The sequence below is a fragment of the Pinus tabuliformis genome, chromosome 5_2 (genome assembly GCF_031772625.1).
Source record: "Pinus tabuliformis cultivar Carrire ecotype Pingquan chromosome 5_2, CPIR1, whole genome shotgun sequence".
Taxonomy (NCBI): domain Eukaryota; kingdom Viridiplantae; phylum Streptophyta; class Pinopsida; order Pinales; family Pinaceae; genus Pinus; species Pinus tabuliformis.
The window spans coordinates 500,121,534-500,143,362 of NC_142306.1; the positions used below are offsets into that span (position 1 = coordinate 500,121,534).

At 34.9% G+C, this 21,829-nt stretch overlaps 1 protein-coding gene across 1 annotated transcript; it reads right to left on the reverse strand.

The window, feature by feature from the left end:
* Positions 1–3,345: 3,345 nt before the first annotated feature.
* On the reverse strand, positions 3,346–4,337 carry LOC149159892 (auxin-responsive protein SAUR76-like). The gene has a single exon (XM_089433574.1). The coding sequence runs from the start codon at positions 3,962–3,964 to the stop codon at positions 3,530–3,532; it is 435 nt and encodes a 144-aa protein (XP_089289700.1). The 5' UTR covers positions 3,965–4,337; the 3' UTR covers positions 3,346–3,529.
* Between the last annotated feature and the right edge of the window lie 17,492 nt (positions 4,338–21,829).

Consider the following 21,829-nt stretch of genomic DNA (forward strand, 5'->3'; position numbering starts at 1 on the left):
ACTAAGAAAGGGTCTTTATACTTTTCGGCTTTAATAGTCAACTTCTATGTACATGGATCACATGTAACCCGATATAACATGATAAGGTAACTCAATTTAAAACATGTAAATTTTTGAAAGTTATATTGATTTAACAATATATTTTCATAATATCAATATAACAAATTAAGGTTTTCATTTAAATTTTTTATATAATAAAATTTAAAATATATATATATATATATATATATATATATATATATATATATATATATTATATTAATAGTGATTTTTTAATAAAATTAAGCACACCGAATTTAAACTAATAAATATATTTTAATTTTTTAATATAAATTGTTTTTTACAAAAAAAAAAATTTAGTAAAAATCATATAAGAAAATTAAATAAAATGTAATTTAAAAAATTATAAAAATAAATATAATTTTACCTAAAAAAAATAAAGTTTTATAAAATTAAATATAAATATTAATTTTTTTGAAATTAATTATATGAATAAATTTTAATATAAATATAATAATAAAAGCTTATGTAATTAAATGTTATTCCATCTTTTAACTGAAATTCAAAACATGAATATTTTAAATATGGAATAATTAAGTTATAAAAATATGGAAATACATGCAATTTTATTTAAGTCCTAGGTTCTTAGAAATTATATGTAATGTTCGTACAAAATAAATTTCTAAATAAAAATGTGTTTTAGCTTTTTAATTCATAAATAATACATATTAATTTAAGAGGTTTTTAACATCAATCTGATATTACTATGTTTAATTTTAGTTTTTAATTATTTTTTATAATTAAATATCATTTCAATTTATACATTTTAAGTATTAAATTTTTAGATTTTATATGTAATTATTTTTCAAAACAATATATATCTATATCTATATCTATATCTATATCTATATCTATATCTATATCTATATATATATATATATATATATATATATATATATATATAATTCTTAAATAACATTTCTTATTTTTAAGAAAATTTTTAAATAATTTTTTTTTTTTTTTTAATAATAAATACATTAAATATATTCAGACTTCATGCTTAAGTGTTTTAGAAAATAAACAAAATATTAAATTAGTCTTATAATTAACTAATAATTGTATTGTTGGGTGTCACCATTGTCATTAAACCAAAATCCGTAGGTGTTTGTCAATGATGGGATCACTAGAGATAAGGATCCACCAGAGACAAGATGGGATTAGTCCATGTCATGTAACACACGGGGAGCATTGGTAAACCAAAAGCCACAAGTATTAGTTAGTCCATGTCAGGAAATTGGTAAACAAAAAGCCACAGGTGTTAGATTGCATCGCCAGAGATAAGGATCCACGAGAGACGAGATGGGGTTAGTCCATGTCACGAAACACATGGGAAGCATTGGTAAACAAAAATCTGTGTTAGTTAGTCCATGTCACGAAATTGGTAAACCCAAAGCCACAGGTGTTAGTCCATGTCAAGAAAGGGTTTAGTCCATATGAGGAAACACGTGGGGAGCATTGGTAAACCAAAAGCCACAGGTGTTAGTTAGTCAATGTCACGAAACACATGGGGAGCATTGGTAAACCAAAAGCCACAAGCGTAAGTGTTAGTCAACTATTACATGCCAGAAATAACAACGAAAAACAAGAGCGTTGATTTATCCAATGTCCAACAATAATATTAATTGTATAAAAAAAATTATATTCACATAACTGGTTTACATCAAATCAACTTTAAATTTTCCATTATTTTATATTTCCTCAAAAAAAAAATTAAATTTAAATATTTATTTCTCTTTAGTTTTAAATCTTACTTATTTCTATTTTAATTATCATTAAAATACTTCAATCTTAATTATCATTAAGATACTTGATTTCCTATTTCAGATTTACTTATATCTATTTTAATTGTCATTAAAATACTTCAGTTTTCATTATCATTAATATACTTAATTTCCTGTTTCAAATTTTACTTTTGCTTTATTCCTTTCCATCTAATATAATTATTTAAATTATCATCATTATTTATACACAAAATTTATTAAATATAAACAAATTAAAAATAAAAATAACCTAAATGCCAGAATAAATATAAGATAATATATTATAAATTAAAAATTATTATTAATATACTTGATTTCCTGTTTCAGATTTTACTTTTGCTGTGTTCCTTTCCATCTAATATAATTATTTAAAATATCATCATTATTTATACAAAAGATTTATTAAACAACAAAGATTTATTAAATATAAATCAACAAAGATAAAAATAACCCAAATGTCATAGTAAATATATGATAATATGTTATAAATTAATTTTAATTCAAATTTATGTAAAAATAAATTATATCTAATATTTTTTTGAATAATTATATTTAACCTATTAAAATTAAAAAATAATATATTAAATAATTTTCAAGTTTCCTTTATAAATTTTATTAAGAAAAAAATTGCTATATTTCATACTTTTCACAAAAGTGGAAAATTGAAAAATTATAATTATAAATAACATTAGTGGCTAATATCCTAATATAATTTGGAATCAAATTTGAAGTGGTCCTTCCTATCCGATCTATTCGTATCCTATCTATGCACATGGGTTTTAATATTTGGAAGCTAAAAATAAATGTGAATAAGAAATTTGAAGTGATCTTTCCTACCCTTCATGTTCACATGAACTTTAATATATAAAAAATGAAAATAAATATAATTATAAATGTCATTACCTAAACATCTAAATGCAACTTGGAATCATAGATCACATTCTATGGTCGTTCCAATCATACCTGTTTAATTATTTCGGCTCAACAACAGAGATCTGAATCAAAGTGAACTATTAATTTTACTTTGTACTGTACACATTGAATATCCCAAATCTGCGATCAAAATAAAAATACCCATACGCTAAACCTCTTCAAAAGATGCCCCCTACCCAACAACCTCCTAATCTTTTCAGATACCCGACAACGTGTTCAAAGATGCCCCCATACCCTACAACAACTTCAACATTACAAAAACCCTAGAACATCATCAAAGATACCCCATACCCTACAATCTCTTAAGCTTTTTGATCTTTAAATATGGTGAGAGCTCCCGTGATGCATTTCCTTCGCAGAGAAAATTTCCAGACATTTCGGAGTTTTGTCTGTAGACATCAATAATTCCCATTCTGCTTTACATGTAGATATATTTCGATGGAGGTCCCAATTGACTTTCTCCAAAATTCCCCACTGGGTTGCCAAATTCTTTCTCACAGCAAAAAATATTTTACTGAACCTACACACAGTTTATGTGCAGTGAGATCATCATCTGAGTTACAGGTACCATCCATGCCTGGACTCAGCGATCTCTAAAACAATCATAACTTTGTTTATTAATTTATACAGTAGCCATAAAATTCAACCCTATACACACATTGCAGGATGCAGAAACCTTTGTCCCCACGGCCTACAAACAAAACGCAGCCGATCCAGAACATGAATGGCAGAAAAAAAACAAAGAACCAAAATATCAAAGCACATATTTTTGAACATTAATTACAGGCATAGAATTGGGCCAATTCCTCCAGCGTTGAATCGCTCTGAATTGTCTCCGGATCGGCGTTCTCCAACATCCACACCAAATGCTCGAACAACACCACCTCGCAGTCCACTGAGAAGCCATCCCTAAATTTCTCAACGATCAAAATCCTAAGCAACGGATGGTTCAGATACTCGGCATTTATGAAATATCGCCTGCTACACTTGGCAACATACACCGTCTTGTAACCCTCGGGCGCTTCGTCTAATTTCTGGTCATCTGCATGGAGAAGACCCGCAGGTTTTTTTTCTGCAAAACAGTCGAGCGCGCCATCGAATGCAGGATTCCAAATAACGTTACTGTACGAGCGTTCCATCCTGGCCCCGGAGCTCTGCCACTTCTTGAGAATGTTCTTGATCTTGCCCAACTTGCTTAATGTCTGCACCATTCTTTCTAACAAGCTATTGCCCCTAGCCTTGAGCAAAAGACCTTGCCGATCCCTTGTTCAATTGTTTTATAATACCAGGTCTACTTCAAACCTTTGCAACCATGTGAATTTTTACTTTTGCATGTGACCTGCCATAGGAAATTGAAGGATCTCAGCATGTGATCTTCCATGGGAAATTGAAGACCCTTTTGTTTGAATCTGCATGTGATCTGTTATGGGCAAATACGAGATTCAATGGAAACACAAGGAGATTTGCAAATACGAGATTCAATGGAAGCAAAAGGAGATGGTTGGACTTAATGGCCAGAGGAGGAGAATTAATGTGAAACTAAATCTGAAGTTTGTAGTATGTATTATGTAACATAAATAATGATTATAAATACAACTCCAGCATATTTATAATGCCTGACATAGAGACAGCTGGTGATGCTGGTGGCGTAGCCCAGGGCATGATAGTCTGTGACATAAATAATAACTGCTGGTCAATTATAAATTACCAGTCAATGATATTCATAAGACATGACACAGAGGCAGTTGTTGGTACCGGAGCATATGGCATGACACAGAGACAGTGAATGAGGCGTAAGGGGTGAGAAGACACAGCTGGTGAGAGGACGCCAGTACATTTACATCCTGAAACCGATCTTAGTTATTATCATTATTAAAAAGGTTAGTTATGGTAAAGCGTTTGGTGCAGTAAGTTGGTTATGGTGTTGGTTAAAAATGTGTCTAATATTGTAGGCCTAGTTTAATCGAGCAAAATGGTACGTTTTGGGCTGGTCAATTTTATTTAAAATTTAGTAGAAATTTGTAAGAATCTACCTGTATAATTCCTTTATAAAATAAAAAATATTTATATTTATAATTTAATATTTATTAATAAAATTATATAGTAAATTACTGCTTTTTAAAAAATATATTAAATTTATATTAAAAATGTGAATAAAAGTTAACTTATTTCCGTCCCTACGAAACTGTAATTTGGTTAGGGATGTGTGGCTTAAGCAAGTGGGGAGGGTTCGGTCTAAAGAATAGCAATAAGATGGGTAATTCTAATTAATATTTTTAATTAAAAATTATAAAATAAATCTTTAATTGAAGTGTGAGCAGGGCAATCTTGATCATTTCAAAATGTAATGGGTGTTTTACTGATTCTAATGTACTGTACTCTTACGCGACTCTCCACATGCATGAAGCACATGGAGGGGTGGCAAATCACATGATCACAATCAATGCAAGGTGGGAAGGTGGTAATAGAATGAAAACGTGGCAAGCTCCCGTATTTTTCGTCAATGAGATTGGTAAGTACTCCGTCTGCAATTTGTTTTGGCATAGTATTGGAGTAGAGAAGTTCGGCAGGTTGTTGAAGAATTTTGTGGAGGTATTTCGAAGGGCTCGGGTTCTCCTGCAGTGGGTTCAGGTCGCTGGCCTCAGGTATGTTCTCTGACTTTTCACATATCTCTTTGTCATGGCTCGTCTTTCTTGTCTGCGGGTTTCATGGAAGAAGGGATGCACCGTGAATAGGTCAGTCTGGAAGATGTATTCCCTGGAAGAGGGTCTTGTTGTTACTGAATTGTTTGAAGGTTGTCTGGTTTTTTATATTCTTGTGTCTATGTTTTTTGGAGTTATGTTGGCTCGCATGGGCATGTTGTTGGTAAGGCCTATGGGTCGCCCATGGTCTCTCTGGTTATGTCATTGGAGCACTCGCTTAAGTTTTTCTTTGGTAATATGTGGTCGTGGCCCTATATTATCAAGGTCTCAGTAGGGAAATGGCTTGGTTTTTAATGATACCCTCCACTGGTTTGCGTTCAGTTGGACTTATGTCTATGAGCCTTGGGATTACTCCTATTTCAGGGGCCTGGGTTGCAAAAAGAGATATTGTTGGGTTTTGTATGGGTTGTGGTTCTCACATTTGATCACCCTAACAGGTCCCCCGACTAGGTGCGACCCTTGGAAGCTCTCGGCTCCTGGGTTTTGGCTCGCTCTGGGTCAGCTTTCTGGTTTTAATTCAATTGGTTTCAGTCTGTCTTGTCAATCCCTCATCACCAGCACTATGGCTCGTGTTTCTTCCGGGAGAAGAAAGACGACCATGGGTTCTTGTGTTCTTAGGAAGTAGACCAAAGCAGTGACAACATCCCATTCTACGAGTACTTCTACTGACAAAAGTTGTGGGCGTAAGTCCACCTCCAGGATTATTGATGAAGCAACCACTACATATCATGCAACCTTAGCCCAGTTCGTCAGCTCATAGCTCAATGGGAAGAGGAGTTAAATAAGAAAGTTGAGCTTTTGGACATTGACGTGGATGATTAGCAGACCCTGGTGCCTAATCCTGGGCACTCTCGGGGTCGTACTTCTCAGTACAAGCAGACAATTCACTTGTATTGGCTGATGAAGAGCCTTTTGGTCAAGGCTTTGGAGCACATTCCTTCAGGCTCAACCACGACAACACAGACTTTCCCAGATTATAGTCAGGATTTTCAGCAAATCAAGTTCCAACTTCAGAAGCAAAACGGACACCTCAACCACATAGAACAACACATCCCATGCATTCTGCAATCTGAACTTCCTGGGTCAAGTGCAAAGGACCCAACCCCAGTTGACTCAACTAACGATGAGTAGTCTGGTGTATCACCTTTGTTTTGACTTTTAGTGTATGCAACAATTTCTGTCTTTTCAATACTTTCAGTATGTTTATAGATATCTAGATGTTAGGAAGTATAAAGACAATCAGACCTTTTTAGCATGGTTGGATAGACTTATTCTATTTTGTTTCTAGATGGCTTATCATGTTGTTAGGTGGTCAATACACGTGTTTCCCTCAAGGCAGGTTGAGGCCACCTAACCATTTAGCACATGGATGTAACCTGCTTGATTTTGAAAGATAATGAAAAGAAAAGTCTTACCAAACTTACAAAAAAAATATAAAATAAAAATGTGTTTCAATTATATATAATATTATTGAAAAAATGTAATTGTGTTGAAATATTTTTTATAATTTTATATCTTAGAGATATTGTTATGTAGATAAGATATCACAATCATTATATGATAGTTTCAAATAAATATAATATTTATAAAAATAGTAATCAAGAACTTGAGCATGTTATTATTTGGATTCTTTCTCACCAATTTATATAAAATTTCATGTGTGGGTTAATATTTGTTTTTAATAGTATTTTTTTTTAATTATGGATATTAATGTTAATGTTATATAATACAATTGTATTAAATTTATTTATGGATGTTAAATTTATTTGTATATTAGGGGAGGGGTGATGGGGTAATATTTTTCTTTAATGATCAATAAGATAATAGATATGTCTTGGGTGTAGATCATATTTTCAACAATGTTGTTGAAGTCTATTATTTATATTAAGGACTAATGTGAATATGGAAATTCAAGAGGTGATTGGTTTTTGTCATTCTTTGAGTACAATTCATCATTTATATTCAGGATCTCTCTAATTGCATACAAAGTTAAGTCAAATTTTCAAGCAAATGTATCAATTGTATGAATCTATCTCTATTAAGAAATGTCTCCATGTTATCAAATCAAACAACTCCAAGGATGATGGTGTGGCTAATTTGGGGTTAATACTAAATCAAGGTGAACTTTAGTGGGAGGGGCAAAAGGGGCATGTCCCTCTTCCTTAATGGTTAACAAGGAGAATCACAAATCAAAGATGAGAAATAACTCTTCATGGTTTAATCTAACATTTTGATGTGCATTTAGTTTTTGTTAGGTAAGTGGTGGCTTATCTACAAGTGAAATAATGTAGATATTGAAGCATTTTGCTCAAATTCTTTAAAGTTAGAATTTTGTAAATGATTGTTGACACATACTTCATTCTGACCATGTCCATTGGCTTCAACTTACTTATGTAAATCATGCATGTCCACTAGCGTCAACTTGCTTATGTAAATCATTTGTATAAACTGAGCTCAATATCTTTTAATATAATAGTCATTCTTCATTTTTGTTAAAACAAAAAAATTATTTGTATATTAAAAATATTGATTTGTTAAATCTAAAATTATAAATTTAACTAAATTCATAATTTCATATGATTTAGTACATAGGCAATGAGTCTTTCTTTTCAAAAGATAATTAAAATACGAAAAATATTATTTACTTATAGAGTGTATAAAGGATAGTTGAACAATTTATCGGAAAAGAAATAGGAGGTTTAAATATTTTGAATAGCAAATTCATAACACTAGCTATCAATTGTAAAATAGGTATTGACATGGTTATTATATGGAAAGGTGCTCTCCAACTTGTGTTTTTTAATCTGATTTTTTTATTTGGATTCAACGACTTGAAAAACCCCTAAAAATTGGATTGTGTAGAGTTCACTCATCAAACTTGTGATTTAAACAAATCTCTCTAGGGTTCTAAACAAATTAAATGGAAAATAAATATAATTTTTTTCAAAAAAATCTCACATATAAAAATAACACATCAAACTTGTAATTTCAATAAGTCTCTATAAAATTCTAGACAAATTAGATAAAAAAATAAACCTAAAAAACCTTCCCATATAAACAGCCTTTAAAAACGGCTTTTTCTTAATCTCCTTTTTTAATTATGATTACTCTTTTTTTTTACATATTCTCTCCCGATTCAATATTTGTTCTATTTTGAAATAAATTTTCTTTTCTTAAACAAATAATATTAACGGGACGGTGGGCTTTAATAAAGAAAACATATTCCTTGTCCTCTCCATAAATAAGATTAAATATTAACGCTAATCTTTGCAGTTTTTCATAGTTATAGTTTCTTTTGAAAAAAAAAACAAACCATTCCTTCATAGCCAAGTGTCAAGAACAAGCACAAAAAGAGTATTTCCTTCATAGTCCCCATTTCTCATTTCTCAAGTTGGACTGTCATGTATGGCTCCTTTTTAGGCATTGTCACTTCCTTTCCTTCTTTCCCGCGTCTTAAAACCACTTACAGTAAGACATCTCTGAACTCACGTTCATATTCCGCCATTCTTCTTTTCAAGAATACGTCTCTGCACTCAAGTTCATGCTCCTCCATTCTTCTTCTGAAACAATGGCACCAGAAGCAATTAAAAAGGAGACATGGCAAGGCAGAGGTGGCCCCCAAGCATCATCTTGACTCTGTCTCAATGTTGCTGTGCCGCCTTTACTACGACTGACATCAATGCAGCTACCTGCCTGTGCGTTTGTTGAGAACAACAGTACTTTCTAAAACTCCAAATGTTCACCCTCTTACATTCATATGTCATGTATGGTTTGTTTGTGAATATTCTCACTTTCTTTCTTTCCCATCCTTTAACACGCCACTTACTATAAGATGTCTCTGCACAAACATTCATCCTTGTCCATTCTTCTTCAAGGCCACCAACAGAAATAACAATGGCGGACATAGCAACGTAGAGGCAGATAACGACAGCGACATTGGTCATTGGTTGTTATGGTCCTTATAATTGCAGCCAGAAAAACCAGTGGTGTCACAGCTCTGATGGGTGCTCTTTTAGCCATCCAAGCATGTTCATAGTGTTTCATGGACATATACTTCTTATGGTGTATGACTAATTTAATGTTCATGGATGGATACCTATACACATTCATGACCAACCTTTTAATTTATATGAGTATGTTTTTCAAATGAGTTTTTATTAATGGTAAATTAGATATTCATATTATTATTTCATGCCTTCGATGATATTGATACCATCTCATTTATTATTTATTCATATTGTGAAATTGAGATAAAGTAAATATATACCATTATGATTACTATTATTATAAGTTTAGATGTAGAAGAGATCAAATCTATATATGTCCAATATTTTCTCAAAAGATTAATTTTTTAGAGTAAGATAGATCTAGAATTAAAATAGATCTACTTTGGTTGTTAATCATGTCATGTAATTCCATATTAATCACGTAATAAATCTTTCCTCTCTCATATGTAATTAGAAATCATTAAATTGTTTTAACCACTTTACACATAGAGTAATTCAATCCTAAAAGTGTAAACATTTTCTCAACTTTTAGACCTTCTCAAAAATTTATAAATTTAGACTTAAGATGCATGTACACTCTCTTTTACATGTTAATGCCATGATCATGATGAAAAGGAAGGAATTATACTTCACCCATGATATCAGTAACATAACATTCAAATGTTATAACCATAAGAAACTTTTTAGTTCAATAGCATTAGTCAACTCGCATTGAAATATTTGTTTTGTTATTAGTAGCTTTTTAAATTCCATGTATCAAGTGTGTATCAAGAATTAAAAGAAGTATAAGACTCCCTCATCTAGAAGTAGAAATCACCATGGTCATAACAAGAATTTTTTATTTTCTTGCTTTCAATTATTTTTATTCTTTGTATATATGTAAAGTGGATATAATTATTTTTCACTTAATTTGAACATTGTAATATTTCTAATTATAGCTATCATTATTGCACTACGATTAATATTTCTTTTAAATTCTATGGGTCAAGTTCACTTTGCATTGAGTGTGGAAGGAATTCCACATCTTCCTTATACTCGTACATAAGGGAAAAGTGGATATTTTGAATGAGATACATATTAAAATATTCTTTTGCTATTAATATTATTTTAAAATCTCATGTGTCAACCCCACATTAGGCATGGAAGGAATTATACATCTCTATAATACTGGAAATTAGAGTGCATTTGTTGATTAAATAAAAAAGTTTTAATGTCATATGGAAATATCCTTTTGTTATTAATATTTTTTAAAATGCCATGTGTGAACTCTATGTTGTGCATAGAAAGAATCACACATCTCTCTCATACAAAACTATATAAAGTTATTTTGTACACATTTTTACTTTCAACTACTTTTCCTCTCTTTGCTCTCTCTATAAATTATTATACTTAACGTGGACTATAATACCCTTAGTGGTTGAGGTTGGCATAGTCCCTCATAGTTGTAAGCACATGTCAGCATATCATCAGCTAGACTGAATGCATGGGACACTAAGTCTGCAAATTAGGTGATTTGGGAAACACATCATGTCATAGTGCTCTAAGATAGAGTGTGGTCACATGGCAAGGGAGCACCCATGTGTTCCATGGGAAAATCAAGTTTCACAGGACCCCAAACTTGTTGCATGTACAATTCGTCAATCAAGAGGAGATCACATGCATTAAACAGTTGGATGGAGATGCACATTGACACATGATGGACGAGTCGTCATGTAACACCTTGAGTTCCAGCCCTCAATTATTAATGTAATAATCAAGCAATGGTATGCGTGGAAGGTCGCAGTACTTATGTAACAGGCCTAAAGACCGTAACATTTAGGATGATGAGTTGGATGCATGTGACAATAGGTTGGTGAGCCAAATTATATTATGTGACCTTTCTGCCCATGTAGATATATGAGATATGTTTTGGGGACACTATGCCTAGATATATATGTAATTTTTGGCTAAGTAGTCAAAGGGTTGATATTGTAAATATGATGTAACTTGTTGTACATATATGTTATAATAATAAAATAGGCTGGTTGCGGAGCCCTGTCCATAGTAAAGAGTATGGTGGGCATGTAAAACCACAATGGAAAAGGCAACATTTTGAAGTGTTTGGTGTTGGGAGGAAAAGGGCACATGGGACCGACATGGCTTCAACGAGTGCCACATGCTAGAGAGGGGCCATGAATTTATAAAAGGGGTATGTTTACTTGTAACGGAAAATAGACAATTATTCACTCATTCATTCATCATCATTCCTCATTCATTCATCCACAATGGGGAGTAGGACAATGTTTCATGGTTACGAACGAGTTAATGAACCCTGGGCTTGGGTTATGGAACTCACTAGGAGTTTTAGTCAATGAGTCTTGTGCTTGGATTTTGTCATTAACGGGAGTTCTAGTGAACTGGCTTTATAGTAGCCAGGCAATGAAATCTATGTTGGGGTTCTAGAATTGACTGGGAGTTGTTTTGATTTTGGTGAATAGTTGGTGGCCCATGTGCTTAGGTTCTAGAACTAATTTTGAGTCGAGTCTGTTATGGCTTGGAAGGGTTCGTGGAAGTGTTGGAAGCACCATGAAATCGTGGATGCCCAGAGTTGAGATCATTCTTCATGGTGAGCACCAGTATTGCAGAAATGATGCTGCAACTCCTGGGGCTTCCTACTTTACTTTTATCAACCCGGTAGTTCGTAACAAACTTGGAAGCGACGGTGCTATATGCACAAGTACTAGCTCTTACTGCAAGCTGTCACTTGGTCAGCTGGCGCAAGATCACTAGGAGCTCAAGCCAAATTCTATGAGTTTCTAGAAGAAGCTTTTAACTGTGATGAAAGAAAGCTATCTCTGCAAAGACTATTCTACTTGCAGAAAGAGAAAGAAGACTGGACTGTAAGGCAAACCCTAGCAAACCTTAATTTTTCCAACTAACCCTACTTTTGCAGAAAAAGAGATGAAAACTAATGAAATGAATGCCATTTACTACTAAAAAGATAAATTATGTCTATTCAAGCTATTCCTAGAAGAAAATGAGAAAATAACATCCTTTTGCATTTTTATGTGTTTTATGTGAAATCGCTATGCATGTGATTTTGTTTGTTTGTGACTGTGGCAGAGGGTTGGTGGAGATGGATGGTGGATTTGGGTTTTTCAGAGGTGTAAGAAGGTGTGGAGGGGTCCTAAGAAGCCTCTTGTAACCTTCTGAAGACTTACCCTACAATCAGACTTCGAAACATAACTCACAGGAAATTCTACAGCAAGCTGTAGAGGATCTACAGGAGGATGTCGAGAGCTATTTTTAGAGGTTTTAAGAGTGGAAAAATGGTGGGAAATGGTAGTTGAAGACTATAGGGATGTGTTTAGATGTATGGGGCTTAACAAGGAGGATCATGAAAGAAAATGATTGTTGGATTTATTCAAATGACGAGAGGAAAGATTATGGAAAAAGTGCAGAAATTAGGGTAGATTCGTGAAGGGCTGTGAATGACTTGTGAAACCTGTGAGAAATGAGATGATGCTGGATGCTTTATTAATGTACTGTGAGCTAAGGCGTGTTGTAAGAGATCTGCACATCTACCTACAAAAACTGAGCAAGAAAAGGACTAGCTGCACCAAGAAAACAGAACCATATCTCTTGTTAACCTAATTTCTGACCTAGAATCATAAAGTGTTGAACAGTACCTTACGAATAGAAAATCTTGCAAAGAGATTTATTACAGAAATAGGAATATTGGCAAAATGAATATGAAGCAACCCTTTAACTTTTCAAATCAAATCATCACTCTAGAAATTGCATGGAAGAAACAAAATTGTGTTTTTGGTGGCAGCAATGGTGCCTTGACCTCAAATCATGGTCCAAGGAAGGGAGAAATGAGATCAGGGCTTGTTGTTGGCCGTTTTTAATCTTAGCTTATCATTGTATTAACCTACTTCAGCAATTGAAACAAAAAGCAGCTATGCGAACCATCAAAAGAAACCTATTCTAAACAAGGTAAAATGAATCTATGTAATAGAAATTAACTCATGAACTGAAGCAAAAACATATAAGTACAAAGCAAGAGGTGATGGGCACCTTGGGTTGGGCCTTAACCTAAGAGCTTCAGCCCTCTGAAAGAAATCAGTGTTGGCTCAGAAAATATGTCATCTCCATTATCAAAATAAAAGTCACATTACATAAATTGTTCACAAAAATAAGCTCAAAAATGAGTTGAACAAGAGTTGCACAAAAGCGCGAAAATTATACTAATAACTGGCTAAGCTACTAAGGCTCTAAGCCCCCCTATTTATACAAATGGAGTCCCCCAATAACCCTCCTAAAATCAAGGGGCTCGGTTTCCCATAACTAGAGATAAACAACAGTTCTTCTTGACTTGCTCGGTTGCCCCTTGGATGCATCGATGTGGCTGTTTGTGCTCTGAGTTTCTGATGGAGGATTCGAGGTAGGGAGTCATAAATGAGGGGGACACCTTCGTACAAATCCTCCCCCTTGTTTTCCTCAAATATTGGTTGCCAAATGCTCATTAATTCTTTGACTCTATCCAAAATTGACAAAAATATGCATAAAGCACACATTAGACTTCATGGCATAATGACTAACCCAATTCACTCTATTAGCATAAATATAATAAAAAACATGCAATAAAATAATGAGAATGGTGGATTAAGTTGAGTTAAGAGGCAAAATGAGCCCATATAATTACCCATTTCTAGGGCTCATCACTTCGGTGGCCATAGGGCACCCTGGAAAGTGGGTAGTGCCAAGGGACTGACAAGGCGCAAAGAAAGGGTGTGCCACTTGGGTGCAGTTTAAAAGGGAAGTGTGAGCCTATGGCTAGATCCATAGCTTTTAGGTTGGTACCTTGGTCGATGTTGTATTAACGTTTTTTTGGCGTAAACCACCGTCTATGGAGTTGCAGCCCTAGCTCAAGGGTGACCTATGGTTGAGATTGATGAACCACACAGTCTATGGCTAGGTGGAATGTTGAGGGACCATAACAAGTTGGTTTTCAATACATATAATTGTTTTTCTGCCATGAGAGTTGTTTTATGGTCATGTGTCATGTTTTCTTGCAAACCTAGTTAGGGTTTGGTATTGTGATTTTGTATTCTACTACGCATTATATTTATACGGTGATTTACAACTATATACTTACTTCTTGGCCCTGTGCTAATTCTAATTGTTGCATATGATTCTAGATTATTATGTGCAAACCATAATTCTATGTGAATATTAGTGACTGAATTGTTGCATTTATTTCTTGTTAATTATACATGTTTTAATGGAATCAAAGCTAGGGTTAATACCTAGGTGGAAAAATTACTGTGGCATTTTGCACAGAACTACATGGACACTAGCAACAAGCCAAGGCTATTATGTGAAACCATAAATAATGTGCTTCTATAGGAATATTGTTATATTATTTAGTAAATTATAGGGTTTGGTTACTTAACGTTGGTCGAATGAGAGCTCGGGATATTACAAGGTGTTGTTAGAGTAAGCTTACAACACTTGTCCTGTATGGGATAGAGATAAAGAACAGGGAAAACATTTTAAATATTTTTCCCAATTGTTTCAAAAAATGTCTAAAAGGGAAACATGGAACACTGATTCATTGATAATTTTAATTCATGAAGGTAGGGAATTTCACTTGAGACTTAGTTAATTTTCTACCTATACTCCATTTTCTTGACTATTATTTCAGGTGACATATGTGAATGTCATTTTCTTCTTATGGTCGTTTAGGTTTTTCTTCCAAAAATCTTGCAATAGTTACTTAAATAAGGTTTTTCTTGCAGATTGATGTTGTGGTTTATTAGATAATTATTAATATTTGGAATAATGCTTATATTTGTAGGATTGGGTTGTCGGTTGTTGCAGTTTTGTTGAGAGATTTTCTTAACAATATTTTTCTTGTTTAGAATCTTTGGAATCTCATGAGCACTATTTATGTGGCTTGTAATTTTCTTTTAAAATAAAGAATACAAATTGATTGAGAGTAATTTATGCATAATATCTACTCCTCCAAATTTATTTTTTGGTATCAAGCTAGATTTGACTTGAATCCAAAAAGGAGAGCGGGAGAAAAAAGAGAAAATCATGATAGTTGATCGTCTATAAATAATTAATTTAGGGATCTATGAGTGTTTGTTTTCTGCCTGTTTCAGTGTCATTGTGTGTTTGTTTACTATGTGAAGGTCGCGTGAGTGTTAACGAAACTTGTGGACCTGCGTGTATTGGAAAACAATTTTATGAGGATCTATTCTGTCCCAGTTTGATTCAGCGATTTGCATACATGGACAAGCAAAGAAAAATATCTAGGGGAGCATTAACCACTATTCTGTTGGAATAAGCGTACACAACCGGAGGTTGATTTGCTCCATTTCCTCCATCATCTCGAGGATGAATCTAATGCCCATACGGATGTTGATGTCTGCATCATATCATCTTCTTGAGCGATGAAGATTCAGTGGTGTCTCTGCATGTGTTTTTTAGGTTAAGAGATGCCTGTGTGGTCGCTATCACAACTTCAATCGCAAACCTATTGCAAGGATCGATGTTAGATCTTGCTGTCGTGTTCAATGCAGATCATAATTATGCCCTGATGCTCTCGTTGGGGTCGTACGTGTCCAAGGTTAATAGAGACAGTGGCATAACACCAAGGCCTGTCTCCTCCAAGCTTTAGGCTGACAAGACAATGTGCTCTTCATGATCTAGTCACTTGTAGTTGTGCTTTATCGTTCAACCATCCTAATGGGTATGGTTTCTTGTGAGGTGTAGTTGCTAATCCAAAATCTGTGTGGCACTGCAATCTGTGTGATCTGGAGACTAGAGCCCCACCGCCATCAAATCGACAATGCATGTTTCAACTACATAATATGATTGATCTCTGAGACATCTAATTAAATTTTATCTTTTTTGCTCGTGGTGCCCATCTCCAAAGAAACTGAGTGAGTGAATGTTCAAGGAATCCTCATGAAGACCATTGCTTTATTCATCGATAAAGATCATGTATGCTATTTGTTTTCTATGATGGCCAACAAAAGCATGAGGACTAGGCATTTTGACATTCTCTTTTTTTGGGGTCAGACCGCGAGGGGTACCTGCAAAATTTCCATTCCATTGATGAGGCTTTGGAATTCTCACTTCGCAAAGGATGAGGTCAACTTTTATGCAATTCGACAGCCCTGTGGAACTTCCAGCACGTCTAATGTTTATGCCACATTGAAGAGAACGAAATGATGATTGCAGCGTATTGTTGAGCAATGCCTACGGGTCATTTTTTTAAACCTAAGAATGTCATTGCATAGGGGAACGATGAGTCAGCACCAAATAGTTGAAGTTGATTGGGCACTCATTAATTTAACGTCATTATTCAAAGGCTATCTTTCTTAAAAAAAAAATTAATTGGTAAAAGGTGCAGAACAAATTAAATAACAAAACTATATAATTAACTCTATGGTGTTAAGAAAACTATCTCTAGATTAATTGTGGGAATCTGTTATGTGGTGATGCATTTTGTTGTGTTTCGGGCTTCAAGAGCATTGGTTACGCGTTATGCTATGAGATCCATATGTGTAGAAAGGTCAAATGCATAATTGAATGTTGGCTACAGTTTAATATCGAAATTTTCCTTCGGGATATTAAGAAGCGTTAATATACAAAGTTCATCAAAGTTGGTTAGAGGTGGTTATGTTTTAAATGAGTTGAATGGAAAGCTTGAAGATTATAGTGATGAAAAGAGCATTGTCGGGGAGACTTCATAGTGGGGATAAGCACCGAAGAAGACCAGCTAGATGTGACATGTGAATTGTAATTTGTCAATTTTTGTATTTTTGTAATGAATCACGTAATGTAAGCATTAAAGGGGGGACTTGGAATAGTGCTTACATTAGTAGGATTGGGTTGTTGATTGTTGGAGTTTTGTTGAGGTATTTTCTCAACAATATTCTCTTTGTTTGGAATTTGTTAGATCTTATTAACACTATTTATGTGGCTTGCAATTTGGATTTGAAAGGAAAAATACAAATTCATTTGTGAGTAAGTTGTGCACAATGTCTGCTCCTCCAAATTTCTTTTTTAGTGACTCGTGTAAGGCAGAGACATTTTCCAATGCTTAAATATATATTGTGGTGATCACCTAAGAATAATCATAAAGTAAATGGCAGCTTTCAAACATTGTACTTGCAATTTCTTGGTTGAGCATGATGATGTATTGAAGATGCTCATGAGATCCTTTGAAGGAGGTGTGCATGTTTTATAAACAGAAAAACAAATGTCATTCCTATATGGGAGTACATTGATGATGCCTTTCTATATTTTTGGTAAGACAACAAGCATTTTAATTTTAATTTTTTTATGGGATTTTATTCCATAAATAAAAGTATAATGAAAATATGGCAATAGTTTTTAACATTCAAATGTTAAATCTACAAAGTTGCAAGAGTTTCTGTAGTTTTTAAATTGGCAACTAGGGCCAAACTCCATGTGGGTTAGCTTATTTATGGAAGCTGATATTTTTATTGGATCCGTCTCGTCGAGAGGTGTAGGATTGATCCAAAGACCATCCGATTCCGATGACTATTTATGGAGATATGAATTTATCTCGATTAAGTAATTAGTATCAAGCTGACCATCACTTGAGTAGGCTCAGAAGCCCAATAGACGTGTCTATTCATCTCTTACATGTCTTAGTATAAATATAAGAGGATTGGATGTCATTTGGATACAATTCTTGAGTGATCTCCTCCTCTCCATGTCTTGGGTTTTTGGAGAAGGAGTGAGACACCAAGAGAAACTCACGTTGGCCCAAAAGATGATGCCTTATCTAGGAAATTATGAAAACCTACCAACGCAGATCATGGGGCTTTTAGACACTATAACGTAAATGGTGGCTGCACATAATGGTGTAGCCACAATCAATGCATGGTAGCCGCAAGTGTAGCTGCAGTCACAGTGTGAATGAAGGTCAACAATGAAGACGCAGTGAAGGTGAATGAGGCTACAGCAAGGTCAATAAAACACTGTCATACACAACAATTCTATATATATACACATCAGCAAATGTACCACACGGTCCTATAATACGGATATGGAATATGGAACGCATACACAGTCACAAGATGGAACGCTATCAAGGCAGCAAGAGAGCACGATGTAATGTGAGAGCTGTCACATGATGAGGCAAGGGAACACACAGTATTCACATGCTAACACAGCAAGGGAACACATGTAATGAACGCAGTCAAAGGGAGCATCGTTGTCCCTAAACCCTAACACACGGTAATGATCATAGTCAAAGGGAGCACTTGGAGCAGTTATCCCATACGCAGTTCATGGAAGACATGGATACGTTGAAGCACCCATACGCAGGTTAATATGTCGTTGTTCATATGTATGTCAACGCAGATATATATCCGCAAATTAATATGCCGCAGTTCATATGTATGTCAACAGATATATATATATATATATATATACGCTGTAGAACACAGTCATATATATACAAAACGCAGTCATCATGGATTATGTATACACTATAGAATGTAGTCATATACATACAGAACGCAATGATCATGGATTATATTTACACTGTTCATGGAGGTACAAATACGTTGTTCATTATGAATCATATGCAACCCTAATATAATTAACAACAATGATATTGTCTAGGTATATAAACTTCTGTGGCATAGAGATAAGGACATTGTTATTATGTGTGATCTGGCAAATATATATAATGCAGTCATGGGCAGCAGCATTATTTATGATCTGGAACATAGCCTAGCTACTTTGTTAGGCGGCAAGCCATAGCAAGCAGCTAAGGCAGATATACATTTGGCAGTATAATTGTGTTGAAGCATGATGAGATCATGGGTAGCATGGGAAACATGAAGCATGATGAAATCATGGATAGCATGGGCAGCATGAAGCATGTTGAGATCATGGTTAGCATAGGCAGCAGGAAGCATGAGGATGGACAAGATCATGGACATGAGTAGCATGATGATAATCATGATTAGTGCAGTATGCAGTGGTGCAGCAAGTGGACCAGATGCAGCACTATGATAGGTGAAGTCGTCACCTTGGAGAATCAATTGAAGCAAAATGTCTTCAACCGATCTCATCGTTATATGAAATGATCTATTCTAGATCTAGATAAGTCAAAGTGTTAACTTCTATTGTAAATTTACTATCCTTCTCTCTCTCTCTTTCTTTGCTGAACTTTGAGGAATATAAAAGAAGAATTGATCAAGGGTTTCCCCACACATTGTGGGGTTTGTCCCTAGCTTGCGCCACATCTTGTGTCCTCTTGTCTTTGCTTGTCTTCTACGATTTATATTTGTGTTCTATCTGCAGTTTATATTGCTAACTGTAAAAATTTAAATAAATTGCTCAAGCATAGAACATACCTTAAATTAAAATGGTATCGGAGCTGAGGTGAAGACAATGTCCAAGCAAGAGTGAAGGAGCAATCACCAAAGACAGTTGGGACAAGACAAAAGGATCAATGGGTTCTTCATTATTCACAAAGGGTGAAGTCGAAGTAGAGCATATTATCAGAATGGCGCAACGGAACTTCTGATGGCCTAATTGAAGATCACTTCATTGAGAAGTTCAAATCAAAGGGTGGAAGGAAAGGTAGATGTCTTGGTTAAGTTCGGCCCTTATGTGAAGGGGTATCCAAATGTCAGAGATGCAGGTCATCTAGGACACGACCGACTCTTCAAGGAAGCAAGGAACCCTAGGAATGGAAGTTGAAGGTTTTAAGGTGTTATTCATCGATGGAAAGGTACGTGTTTGAAAATAGAATTTTCAAAAATGCTTTTGAGTTCAGGGTTGTATTAAGTTACAGGAAGTCCATTGCGGACTATGTCCATTGACACATAGCACCGGAGGTCTGTGAGTCAGATCATGACAAGGAAGCCTGAATTCAAGAGGAGCATGAAAGTACATGTCTGAGATGTACCAAAGGAAAACCTTACAAGAGGACCATTCCCCTCATGTAACAGGTCCACAGTTTTGAAACAACCTGTGGAGCTTTAGATTCATGAACGGGAATCTCATGTATACAGGTAGAAGAAAGCCATCTATGGCTAAAAGAAAAACACCCCGGGTGTAGTATGAGAGGACTGATAGTTGTTTGATGAAGTTGAGATTCACTAGGAGTAACACCAATCCAAACCATTATCCGAAGTTTGTGGATGATAGACTTCTCATACTAGCATCTTATGCGGATGAACTATTTTTTACAGTTGTAGACCCTCTCATTTGCAGAAGTAAGAGGGAGTTGTATTATGGACATATGTTTTGCAACGAGCTCACATATGGTGAACCCCACCACATACATTGAATTGGTGCCAAGAATCTTCTGAGATTTTTTCAGGGCACAATCTCTCATGGATTGAGATACACTGCCAAAATTGCATGATTATTTGAATGCTGATTGGGCAGGTAGTGTGGAGGATCACTGGAGCACTTCGTAGTGTTTTTTCTCTTTGGATTCTGCTTCGTTATCATGGATGAGTAGGAAGTAGAAATCGGTTTTTGTAAGCACCACCGAGACTGGATACATATCTACGAGTATGATCTCGTATGAAGCTGCTTGGTTGGGGAAGCTCTTCAGTGAGCTATTTGTACACCTGATGAATACCACTATGATTCTTCGTAACAACTAGAGGTGGGATTCAATGATTGAGGAATCATGTATTTAATGATTGCTCTAGCAAATAGACATCAGATACTGCCTTATCTGGGATATGGCAAGTCGATGAGAAAGCAGGCTCCATTGCATTAAGATGATGTACAGGTCGATACACTTTGTCAAAGCCCCAGGGAAAGATCAAATTTGTGATTTTCCTGAATGACTTGGAGTTGTCAAGAAACCCTTGTACAAGGGTCCTGCATGTTGCATACATTGAGCTCTAGGAGCTCTAGGGGCTTGCGGTTCTTACTGGAGCAACGTACAACCTAGGGTGACTCACCCTCCCCTGGTGGTGTGCACTGGGACAAGATGATTCACTCTCTTGTGGGACCAGATGATTCGTTCTCTTGTGGAACAAGATGATTCGCTCTATTGTGTAGCAGGATGATGTGTTTTCCTGTGAGGCCTAGATTGATGTGTTCTCCATGGCGATTGTAGCAGGATTGGTGTGTTCTCCTGTGAGGACTGGATTGATGTGTTCTCCATGGCGATTGTAGCAGGATTGATGTGTTCTCCTTTGAGGCCTGGATTGATGTGTTCTCCATGGCAGTTGTAGCAGGACTGATGTGTTCTCCTGTGAGGCCGGATTGATTAAGTTCTCCTATCGAGACATCCTACTGATGTAGTCTGGGACTCATGGGAAGTACCTCTCATTTGATCAATGAGTAGGGAAATGAA